The following is a 12,500-nucleotide window of genomic DNA, read 5'->3' on the forward strand; positions in this document are numbered from 1 at the left end:
TTCGAGCTGCTGCGGCCAGTTTGGGACCTAATATTGCTAATGCTTCGCCAGCAAATTAAACCCTATCGTCCGGCCTATCGGCGGAAGAACTCGTTAGATAAAACATACAATTCCACTTTATTTTTTGAACCACTCGAGATGCAAAAATGATGATATTCTACGTCTAAAATAGATTCTTATAGTTCTTCGATTCTATGTTCTAAAATGATGCCCCCTTGTAAGTGTGAGTCATTAAATAGAACTCATTAGATATAACATACAATTGAGACTTTATATTTGAACCACTCGATGTGCAAAAATGAAAATCTATATCTTTTATTCTTATCGTTCTTCGATTCTGTGTTCTTAAATGATGGCCCCCACTAAATGTGAATTATTAAGTAATAAAGCTTGATGTTAACAGGCTAAACATTAATTTAGATTCCAATGAAATTCTTGCTATTTCAGTCTTCTAAATTCCACTCATTGTGGCACCCGATAAATCTAGATTCCATATAAATTCCTACCATTCCAATAACCTGAATCCCACTCATCATGACGCCCTATAAATTATGATTCCATAGAAGTTCCTGTATTCCAGTCTTCATGACATCCAATAAATTTAATTCTTCAAGAAGTCTAGTTGCTCCGGGGGCATATTCCCGAACTGTAACCGCCATATCTTTAAAAACTAACAAAAGTATCGTCTTGAAAATAATCTCATTATGTTTCCCATACCCAAAATACCCAAATGTTTCTTATACGAACTGACCTAACCTAACCTAGCCTAACTCTAAGGGCATGGCAAAAAAACCTGGGTTGGTGTAATAGTAGTATGGAAACTTTTTCAAACTGACCTAAACCTAACCTAACCCTAGGGGCATGGCAAAAAAAACGGGGGCTGGTGTCATAGTAGCATACATCTCGGGAATTTGCACCCCGGTGGTTATAAATTGCACTGATCCTTAAATGATTTCTAAGTTCCACTTCATACGACAGTCCAACAGTTTAGATTTGGTTAATAATTAATCCTCACGTTCCAAAGGAATTCATTCCAATGATTTCTAAAGGGACAGTGTCACTATCAACTGGCATTAACGAGCAGCGATCTGTTTTCCTAATGATACAACTTGATAAAGGAAATTTTAGCAAAACATTCGACGCTTTTTTCAAAGACTTCTCGCGTTCTAAATCAATTCCTGTCATAGACTTATATTTCTCTTTCTTCTGTATGGCCGCCTATCACTGTCTATACTTTTTTTAATGTTTCCAAAATGGTCATCCGATTCATCATAGATGTCTTTGTCCCGTTTGTCATATCTATTATAATATTTTTCCATTCTGTTTTTTTTTTTTTTTTGTTTTTTTTTTTTTTTTTTTTTTTGGTAGGGAGCTTGTTTTGCTCTCTCTCTCTCTCTCTCTCTCTCTCTCTCTCTCTCTCTTTCTCTCTCTCTCTCTTCCCTTTTTCCTCTTCTCCTTCTCATATTCTTCTACTTCCTCACGTCTTCTCTCTCTCTCTCTCTCTCTCTCTCTCTCTCTCTCTCTCTCTCTCTTTCTTTCTTTTTCTTCTTCTTCTTCTTCTTCTTCTTCTTCTTCTTCTTCCTCACGTCTTCTCTCTCTCTCTCTCTCTCTCTCACTCTCTCTCTCTCTTGCCTTTTTCCTCTCTCCTTCTCATATTCTTCTACTTCCTCAGCGCTTGTCTCTCGTCTCGTCTCCTCTCTTTCTTTCGTTCTTCATCTTCTTCTTCCTCACGTCTTCTCTCTCTCTCTCTCATCCTCTCTCGTTCTCCTCTCTCATTTCTTTCTTTCTTTCTTTCTTCTTCTTCTTCTTCTTCCTTGGTACGTCCTTCATCACGCCTCTCTCTCCTCTCATCTCTCTCTCTCTCTCTCTCGCTCTCCCATCCGTTTCTTTCGTAGTCTATCTTCCGTTTACTTCTGTCTTCTTCTCTTCTTCGCTTTTTCTGTGGGCTTGGTGTCTTCTTCTTTCTTTTTGCTTCCGCCTTTTCTTCTTCTTCACTTCGGCTTTGATCGTTCGCGTAGCTACAAGGCCGCCCTCTCTCCTCGTCTCCTCTCCGTCATCCCCCTCTCTCCCTCTTTTCTTCCTCTCTCTTCTCTCCTCTCTTCTTCTTCTTCTTTTCCTTCTTTTCTCTTCTCAACGCCCTTTAGCCCCCCCTTCCTCCTCCTCTCCTTTCTCTTCCCTTTTCCTCTTCCCCCCCTCCCCTCCTCTCGTCTTCTCCCCCCTCTCCTCTCTCTCTCTCTCTCCCTTCCTAATTTCCTCTTCTCTTCTACTTACTCACGTCTTCTCTTTCTCTCTCGCTCTCTCTCTCTCTCTCTCTTCCATTTTTCCTCTTCTCCTTTCCACTTCCATTCCTCACGGTTTACTCCTCTCTGCTCTCTCTCTCTTCCTCTCTCTCTCTCTTCATCTCTCTTCTCTTCCTCCTCTTTTTCTTCTTTCTTCTTCTTCTTCCTCTACCCCCCTCTCGTTCCTTTCTCTTCCCTTTTTCCTCTTTCCGCCCACCCCTGATCTCTCTCTCCCCTCTCTCCATTCTCGTCTCTCTCCTCTCTCTCTCTCCCTTCCCTATTTCTTTTCTCCCTTCTACTTTAACTCAACGTCTTCTCTTTCTCTCGTCGAACTCTTCCTCTCTCATTCTTCTCTCGTTCTTTCTCATCTCTCTTCATTTTTTCTCTTCTCCTTCCACTTCCTCACTCTGTCTTCTCTCACTCTCCCTTTCCCTTCATTTTTCTCTTTCTCCTTCCACTTCCTCACGTCCTTCTTTATCCTCTCTCTCTCCTCCCTATCCTCTTCTCCTTCTATTTACTCACGTCTTCTCTTTCTCTCTCACTCTCTCTCTCTCTCTCTCTCTTCCCATTTTTTTTTTTTCCTCTTCTCCTTCCACTTCCTCACGTCTTTCTCTCTCTCTCTCTCTCTCTCTCTTTCTCTCTCTCTCTCTCTCTCTCTCTCCCTTCTTCTTCTTCTTCTTCTTCTTCTTCCTCACGTCTTCTCCCCCCCACCCATCTCTCTCTTCTTCTTCTTCTTCTTCTTCTTCTTCTTCTTGAGTCTTGATCTCCCTGACGTCCTCTTATCGTCCACCAACAGTAGTCATCGTGAGCGTTCTCTTCGTGTCCCTGCCCCTGCTGGGGGGGAGATCGGGAGATGGAGGGGAAGAGGAGGACGGCGACGGAGCGCCGCCAGAGGGGGGCGCCTGGCCCCCCCAGCCCCTCTTCCACGACAACTTCCTGGTGGAGAACGAAGACGAAGTCGAAGACGATGGAGTCGCCGCCGGGCAGGAGATGACTGAGGGAGGAGCCGCGGGAGAAAGGCCGTATCCGGTGAGGAAATGGGGGCTGGGATGGGGGGTCTGCCGGAGGGGAAGGGTTAAAGAGGGGTGAAATAACTCTAAACAACAACCGTTCAACTACCTTGAAATCTCCGACATCAAACGCTACGTTCTTATCAATCACCGAAGTGACACTTTGCCCTCTTGCCCTCTTTCAGTATGGCAGAGCGCTGGTGGTCTCCTGGTCTGGTCCTCAGTCACTGCTCGAGCGATTACTCCCGGGGGACCCTCCCCCGAGGAGTACGGTCACGTTCAACATGTCTTATCCCCCATCGCCTTCGCTTAACTGTATCTCGACAAAGTGAGCAGCCTGGCCATTTGAGTCCTGTTTATTATTTATGACAGTATTTATGTGAAGGAGGAACTATTTAGTACCCCAAATGGGAAATTATAGCACACTGTTGTTCCTCGTGCAATAATCCTTGCATATTGATAAATTACTTGCATTTTTATCTACTTATTTATTAGTTAGTTCATTTATTTTCATGTTTTTTTTTAATATGTGATCACTTTCTTCTTCTGTACTTAATAAAAATTCTTCTGCTACGATTATATTCATAGTTTTTTTCTTATCCGATGATAAAGAATCCGATTCATTTTTATCGTGCAAATACGTAATTAGAAATACATTCTATATTTTACAAAGATTCTTTTGGTACGATTATATCAATTTTCTTTATTTTTATTTTCTGATGCGATGTTAAAATAATCCAACTCATTTTTGCCATGTAAGTACGAAATTAGAAGTACATTCTATATTTTAAAAAAAAAATTCTTTTGATACGATTATATAAATTTTCTTTTTTTTTCTGATGTGATGTTAAAATAATCCAACTCATTTTTGCCAAGCAAGTACGAAATTAGATACACATTCTATACTCCCTAAAAATTCTTCTGTTGCGAATATATCCATTTTTATGCGATATTAAAATAACCCAACTTATTTTTATCGTGCAATTACGAAATTATAAATACATTCTGTATATTCTTTTTTTTTTATTTTCTGATACGCTATTAAAATAGCCCAACTCATTTTTGCCATGGATGTAAGAAATCAGAAATACATTCGATGTTTTACAAAAACTATTCTGCTACGATTATATCTTTTATGAAACAATGTTAAAATAACCCAGGTCATTTTTATCGGGCAAATACGTAATTAGAAATATAGTCTATACTTTCTAAAAATTCTTCTGATGCGATTATATCCATTTTTATGCGATATTAAAATCACCCAACTCATTTTTATCGTGCAATTACGAAATTATAAATACATTCTGTATATTCTTTTTTTTTATTTTCTGATATGATGTTAAAATAACCCAACTCATTTTTGCCATGCAAGTAAGAAATTACAAATACATTCTATGTTTTACAAAAACTATTCTACTATGATTATGTCCATTTTTTTTTACTTTCTGATGCGATGTTAAAATAGCCAAACTCCTTTTTATCGTGCAAACACAAAATTAGAAATACATTCTGCTTTACAAAAACTCTTCTGCTACGATTATATCCCCTTTTTTATGCGATGTTAAAATAACCCAACATATTTTTATCGTGCAGGGACAAAAATTCTCCTGATGCGATTTTTATTGAGTCTTGTTCGTTTCCTGATAGGACGTTATTTCTTCTCCTTCTCTTCTACAAAGATTCGAGCCATCTTTCACCATCTGCCCGCATTCGGCCGAGGATGACAAGTACATATCAGGGCAGCTCCTCTCTGAAGGGAGCTGGGAGCTCTACATCGTCAAGCTCTTTACTTTGGCTATGAAATATTATCCGTGAGTGTATATATATGTTATGGAGCAATGTGATTACGCGGACTTGTTTGTAGTTTGTATTTATATATGTATATATAAATATATATATAATATATATATACACATATATATGTATATATATATTGTATGATATATTATATATATATATATATATAGATATATATATATATATATATATATATATAGATATATGGTATGTATATATATATATATATTTATATATATATTATATGTATATATAATAATATCACATATAGTGTATATTATATATATGTGTATATATATATATATATATATATATATATATCTTCTATTCTTACAAAATATCACTAAAAAAAAATAAAATACAAAAAAACCAAGAATATAACACTTCAAGACCCACGTCCGATTCTGCTGTCTATCCATTCTCTTCGCAGCTCTAGCACGGTGATAGACCTGGGCGCTCACGTGGGCGTGTACAGTCTCTTGGCGGCCACCGTGGGCGTACCGGCCGTGGCCGTAGAGCCCGTGTGGGCGTCCGCCGTCAGGCTTCACGCAGCGGCGGTGTCCGGAGGACTGGCCGGAAAAGTCACGCTCCTTTTGCACGCTGCCGCCCACGAGAGGTTCTATGCTAAGGTCAGTAGCCACGCATTCGGTCGAGTGACAGAATTATTACTTATAAATGACTGTTATTATTATTATTATTATTATTATTATTATTATTATCAAGCTTAAAATTGACTAAGGCCAGTAACCACGAATTCTTACCAGTGACAATTACTTATAAAGGAACGTACTTTTATTATTATTATTATTATTATTATTATTATTATTATTATTATTATTATTATTATTATTATTATTATTATTGACTAAAGTCAATAAATATTAATCTGGACGAGGGAATATTTTAAAAAACCTGTCTAGTTATATATTAGTATTATTTTCTTTATTAACTATAGTAATGGTAGTATCACTTCATTCGCTCCACTGCATAGATTTGGAAGTTCTCTTACCTCTTCAGTGTTTCCTGAACTCCCTTCTTTTTTTTCCATTTAATCAAGTCTGGTCTAGAGAAGTGTATTTCGGGCAACCAACCCATTCTATTGACCTTTTCTTTCGAAAGAAAACAAATTTTGACATTTCATTATTACTGATTTTTTCATTACTTTTGTAAATTACTGTTATTACTATGTTAGATTGCCTTACCAGTTATAAGAGTTATCTGACAATCGTTCACAGCTGTGGACACTATAATTGAGGTAAACCATTAACAATATCTCCACCATACATCATAATCATCTTAATAATTCATTCTTGACTGTTCCGTTGGCCACCTGTGTAATTATCAACGATAATTTCCTTAACGAAATCAACTATTTTATCAATCATTTCAAATTGTCATCAATACAACTGATGAAACTAGAGAATGCATAATCACATTCTCATTTTCGAGGCAAGGTGAAATATTGCCGTTGATAACCGTTACCATTATCAGAATTATCCGCTATGATAATTTTATTTTTTGTCACATTATTCATTCACGTTTACCAATGAGTAGTATTTGAATATTTTTAGTGTTGTATTGCTTTTACTAAAAAATATTTCGAGGCAAATCAAAAATTATACTAAATCTTATTAAGATGGTCAACCAGGTCATCGACCTTGTTCTTCAATTTGTTTAATTCAACACAGAAAGAAAGAGGGAGAGAAAGGGGGGGGGGGGGTGTAGTAAAATTGATAGGGAATTAAAACCATCAGAGATAAAGTCTCCGGTAATTAAATACCTAAATATCCATCGATATAGAAAGACAGAGGGCTGGATTTCTTTATCAAATTCAGACGAATGCATTTTATTTTTTTATATCTGGCGTCGCAAGGATCATGCCCTTTTTGAAGAAAGCGTCAGCGAAAAGACGAAAGAATGATAGCAAAAAACGGAGAAAAATAGCAAAATAAAAAAAAAGGCTGATCGAAGACAAATTAATAACACGAAGACGAGATTCAAAACAAGAAAGGAGACAAAAAGGAGAAAATATGAGTGAAACGAAGACAGAATGATAAAAAAAAAAAACTGCGAAAAATAACAACAATTAAAGAGTGTGGAGCGAAGGAAGATTAATAACACGAAGCAGAGACACACCACCGAACGAATGACCTCCACAAATCAAAGTCGAACGAATTGGAGAAAAAACGACATAAATCCCAGTTAACTTGGAGGTCACAGTGACCCTGATGTCAAAGGTCTCTTATCTTCCTCCCATTTCTCTTTCCTCTTTCTTCTCCTCTTATCTCTCACATTTCCTCTTACCTCTTACGTTTCCTCTTATCTCTCACGGCCCACACACCCCCTTCTCAAATGAGGAATAAAGCAAGGAGAATCTTCATTAGTAAAATCTACGTGCGTTCGAATCGATACTTCCATCCGAAGTGAAGTAATGATTCTCAGCATTTGTATACTAAGGAGACGATGACCGACTAATCTTTAAGCGTTGCTAGTTAAATGGCGAAAAGTACTTATTTCCCCGACCGTGGATAGTCAGACACAAGCTAGTAATACTATCCAGAAAAATACGTGTCCCGTGTGAGTAGGGTTCATCTTCTATATAATAATAATAATAATAATAATAATAATAATAATAATAATAATAATAATAATAATACTAATATGGTTGCTGCTTCAGCACTATTAATCTTGTTGAGAGTCTTCTCTATTTTTCTGATGACAGCTTTCTCTCTGTTCCCTAGACTGGCGAGCAACGCACCAAAGGGCAGCAACCATTTTTAAGAAAACTTGCCTACGAGAGGGTCTCCCTCCGAAATAATAATAATCCTAATAATAATAATAATAATAATAATAATAATTGGTAATTCCAGTGACTCATAACTCCGTTTCCATTTCCCTTCCATTAATCATTTCGTTATTTCTATATCTGCATTTTTTGGTCAAAACTTTGTTTCGTGACTCTGAAACGGTTTCTATTCCTGTTACAAAATTTGTCTCAGCATCCATGTTTGGAACTCATTTAAACCACCGATGGCTAGACAGAATTAATCCCAACTTTTTTCTCTAATTCCTTTATCTCTCTCTTTCTCCCTCAGTTGCGGTACCGCCCAGGGAACCTCGGTGGAACCTCGGTGGAGCAGGTCACGGCTCAGATATCCGAGAAGATCCGGAAAACGAAACCCCGCGATGCTGTGACCACGGTGACCTTGAATGACCTCTCGCAATACGTCAACACTTCGACTGTTATCCTCAAGATTGACATTGGTGAGGCGCAGACTTTTTGTTGTTATTATTATTATTAACATTGGTGAGGCACAATCTTTTATATTATTTTTTTTTTTTTTTTTTTTTTTTTTTTTTTTTGTTTATCACAGTCCTCCAATTCGACTGGGTGGTATTTATAGTGTGGGGTTCCGGGATGCATCCTGCCTCCTTAGGAGTATATCACTTTTCTTACTATGTGCGCCGTTTCTAGTATCACACTCTTCTGCATGAGTCCTGGAGCTACTTCAGCCTCTAGTTTTTCCAGATTCCTTTTCAAGGGATCTTGGATCGTGCCTAGTGTTCCTATGATTATGGGTACAATTTCCACTGGCATATCCCATATCCTTCGATATTTCTATTTTCAGATTAACTTGATACTTATCCATTTTTTCCCTCTCTTTCTCTTCAACTCTGGTGTCCCATGGCATTGCGACATCAATGAGTGATACTTTCTTCTTGACTTTGTCAATCAAATTCACGTCTGGTCTGTTTGCACGCATCACCCTATCCGTTCTGATACCAAAGTCCCAGAGGATCTTTGCCTGATCGTTTTCTATCACTCCCTCAGGTTGGTGCTCGTACCACTTATTACTGCAAGGTAGCTGATGTTTCTTGCACAGGCTCCAGTGGACGGCTTTTGCCACTGAATCATGCCTCTTTTTGTACTGGTTCTGTGCAAGTGCCGGGCATTCGCTTGCTATGTGGTTTATGGTTTAATTTTTCGTATTGCACTTCCTACATATAGGAGAGATGTTATTTCCGTCTATCGTTCTTTGAACATATCTGGTTCTTAGGGCCTGATCTTGTGCGCTGTTATCATCCCTTCAGTTTCCTTCTTTATTATTATTATTATTATTATTATTATTATATTATTATTATTATTATTATTATAATTGCTTTTATTTGTCCCCCCCCCTCCCCCTTTTGTTGCCTGTTTAATCTTTGACCTATTCCCTTTGTCCAATGGATTAACATTTTGCCCAATTACTCAATCCTGATAACAATACAACCATTCACGATCAGTAGGTCAGCAGTGACCTCTAGTGACCATACAGTGACCTCTCCCATTATCTCAGGATTTGTGAATAACTCTCTGGATTTTGCATACCTCCTTTGACTCACTAGAATATGTCATAATTAACTCAAGGATTTTTCAAACGTTCTTTGGCTCGACAGGATATTATAGATTCGAACACCACGTTCAATTTAGTTAGCCACAATCATAATTCTGTTACAATTTTTGTCAAGACTAAAAAGTATAAAATGAAAACAATATAAACCAAATTTTTTAAACATACCTTTATTAAAATGCACTTAAAAGTTAAAAATAATTTTTTGTTACACACTAGGATTTTCTTACAATGAATCGTGTCTACAAAATTGAAAACGTGGGTGCCAAATATGGAAGGAAATGCTAAAATATGGAAATCATAGGAATGGAGAAAGAAATATACGACGTGCCTAACGGCTTCGCCATCTTTGTCCGAGATTAATATTTACCCAACAGAAAGGCAACACCGCTTTGCTTTTATAATCCACCGTTATGGGAGGCAATTTCACTATTAAATCTTACGTTTAAAGCTTCCAGTTTTTTTGTGGATTTTGAAATATTAAAACTCCGGAAGATACAAAGAGCAGTTTCTGTACTTGATGATGGCTTATTTTACATTCAGCTCTTTATCAACAGATTCTACCATTCCAAAATAGGGACGAGCTTTGTAGTGACTTTACGTTTTCGGTCGAGAATTTCCCAAAAACTTCATTCTAAAACCAATTTACTTAATTCTCCAGTGACCCAAAATCATGGTGGGATTAACACACACACACACACCCATAAAGATTTTACGTTTTCGTGATACGAAATAGGACTTATCATATGGAAAATGTTTATCAATTATGTGGTGTGTTTTACATTTTGTGCTTGGGAGAGAGAGAGAGAGAGAGAGAGCGAGAGAGAGAGAGAGAGAGAGAGAGAGAGAGGATCTTTTCCAACCTCGTACATTTGTTTCCCGACTCGTTTTTATCGTTTTCCTGTTAAAAGCCTCGATGATGGTCGGCCATTTTTTTTTTCAGTCGTATAAACGTCCGCTTAAAACGCGTTTACAAAGTAAACATTTCGACCTCGCATTTCATATCGAGAATTTCTCTTTTCATAGAACTCTACTGGGCCATAACATGTTAGGAATGTTTTGTGTGCAAACTTTTTTTTTTTTTTTTTTTTTTTTTTTTTTTTTTTTTTTTTTTGCGGCGTCATTTTCCAAACAGTTGGTGAATTTCAGTTTCAGATATATCCCATAAAGCCATAGGTTTACATTTGCTAACCTGACCTTGTGGTATATATATATATATATATATATATATATATATATATATATATATATATATATATATATATATATATATATGTATATGTTTTTATATATAATATATATATATATATATATATATATATATATGTATATATATCTATATATATATATAATATATATATATATATATATATATATATATATGTATATATCTTGCAATTCCACAATGGTCCCGTGGGTGAAACATATAAGAGATCCTCACGTGGAAATGAAAGAAGGAGATACCAAGACTTTCAACTTTTATTCCAAAGATGACTTTGGAATAAAAGTTGAAATCTTGGTACCTCCTTCTTTCATTTTCACGTGAGGATCTCTTATATATATATATATATATATATATATATATATATATATATATATATATATATATATTATATATATTCATATGATATATATATATATATATATATATATATATATATATATATATAGGTAATATATATAATATATATAATATATATATGTCGGTGTGTGTGTGTTTGAATAGAAAAACCTCCGGAAAGGAGAACTTAAAGAATTGAAAGGGCGATGGTTTTTTTTTTTTTCAAAACTTCCGTCTTCCCTCTTGCTTTCAAATGCGCAACTTTTTCTTAATTTAAAGTTTATATTTAAAATAAACATCGTTCTTTTAAAGTACGCTGCTTTATTTCATTATATCTTTTAATATCTATTTTCCTTTAAAAAAAATTTCGTAATTTAATTTTTTCTTCTTTTTAAATGTCCATATGAAATGTTATCACTATAATTTGATTTGATTATAGCTTCAACCTCCTGTCTACTTCTTGTACAATCTACTGTTGTTTTGGTTGCACTTTAAACCTGTCTTTAAATTTTAACCGATAAAAATAAAGATAGCATTCATTTAGTCTCTCATCTCTAAACAATGGTTTTATAGACAGCCTTTAAGGAAAGCCACTCATTTAAATCAATCTCCTGTCTACTTCTTGTATAATCTACTCTTGTTTTGGTTATACTTTTTTCCTGTAATTAAAGTTTTTACCAACAAAATTAATAAATGAATAAATAAAGACAGTATTCGTTTAGTCTCACACCCCTAAACAATGGTTTCAAAGACACGGCCCTCTTAGCGAAGCCAATAATTCGAACCCATTCTTACCCTCACCTTTATCTCTTTTCCTTTCCAGAGGGTTGGGAATGCCGAGCTCTGCTAGGTGGCACCCGCTTCCTGAGCAGTCATTTCGCCCCTTACATATTCATGGAGTGGTCAGTCGTTGCCAATAACCGCCACAAGTACCACGCCCCCTGCCGTCTGCAACACCTCCAGCAAATGGTTCAGTGGCTGACGAGCAGAGGCTACCACGCTTACATCTCCAAGACTGGCATGGAGCTGAACTCGGCCAAGCTGGAGAACTGGAGGGCCGGGGATATCTACTGGAGGCACCGGACTGCGCCAAGGCTGCATCACCCGTAGAGAACTGGAAGGTTTGGAATGGAATGTGTGCTGGAGGAGGCTCTTGAATTGGCCAAGTCGTATCACCCGCAGAAGAGGGTCTGGCGGGAGCTGGAAAGTTGGAGATGACCACTGGATGAGGCACTTGACTTGGCCAAGTTGTATCACCTGCAGGAGAGGTTTGACCAGAACTGGAAGGCTGGAGATATCCACCTTAGCAGGCTCTTTCAATGGCCAAGTTGTATCACCCGCATAAGAGGTTTGACGAAAACTGGAAGGCCAGGGATATCAACTGGAAGACAGCACTTGAAATGGCCAAGTTGCATCGCCCATCAAGCGGCTGTGACGAAAACTGGAAGGCTAGGGATAG

The 12,500-nt window shown here is 37.0% G+C and overlaps 1 protein-coding gene across 2 annotated transcripts in view; it reads left to right on the top strand.

Annotated features, from left to right (window-relative positions):
* LOC135200912 (uncharacterized) overlaps nt 1-12,500 on the top strand; it is a 52,637-nt gene that overhangs the window by 39,822 nt on the left and 315 nt on the right. For both annotated transcript variants that reach the window (XM_064229688.1, XM_064229680.1), the window contains exons 3-8: nt 3,076-3,308; nt 3,475-3,617; nt 4,969-5,100; nt 5,517-5,715; nt 8,182-8,350; nt 11,865-12,500. The exon at nt 11,865-12,500 is cut by the window's right edge and continues 315 nt beyond it. In XM_064229688.1, coding sequence (XP_064085758.1) covers nt 3,076-3,308; nt 3,475-3,617; nt 4,969-5,100; nt 5,517-5,715; nt 8,182-8,350; nt 11,865-12,151 — 1,163 coding nt within the window. In that variant the 3' untranslated portion in view covers nt 12,152-12,500. The remainder of the gene's footprint in view (nt 1-3,075; nt 3,309-3,474; nt 3,618-4,968; nt 5,101-5,516; nt 5,716-8,181; nt 8,351-11,864) is intronic.

Source organism: Macrobrachium nipponense, chromosome 23 (genome assembly GCF_015104395.2).
Source record: "Macrobrachium nipponense isolate FS-2020 chromosome 23, ASM1510439v2, whole genome shotgun sequence".
Lineage (NCBI taxonomy): Eukaryota > Metazoa > Arthropoda > Malacostraca > Decapoda > Palaemonidae > Macrobrachium > Macrobrachium nipponense.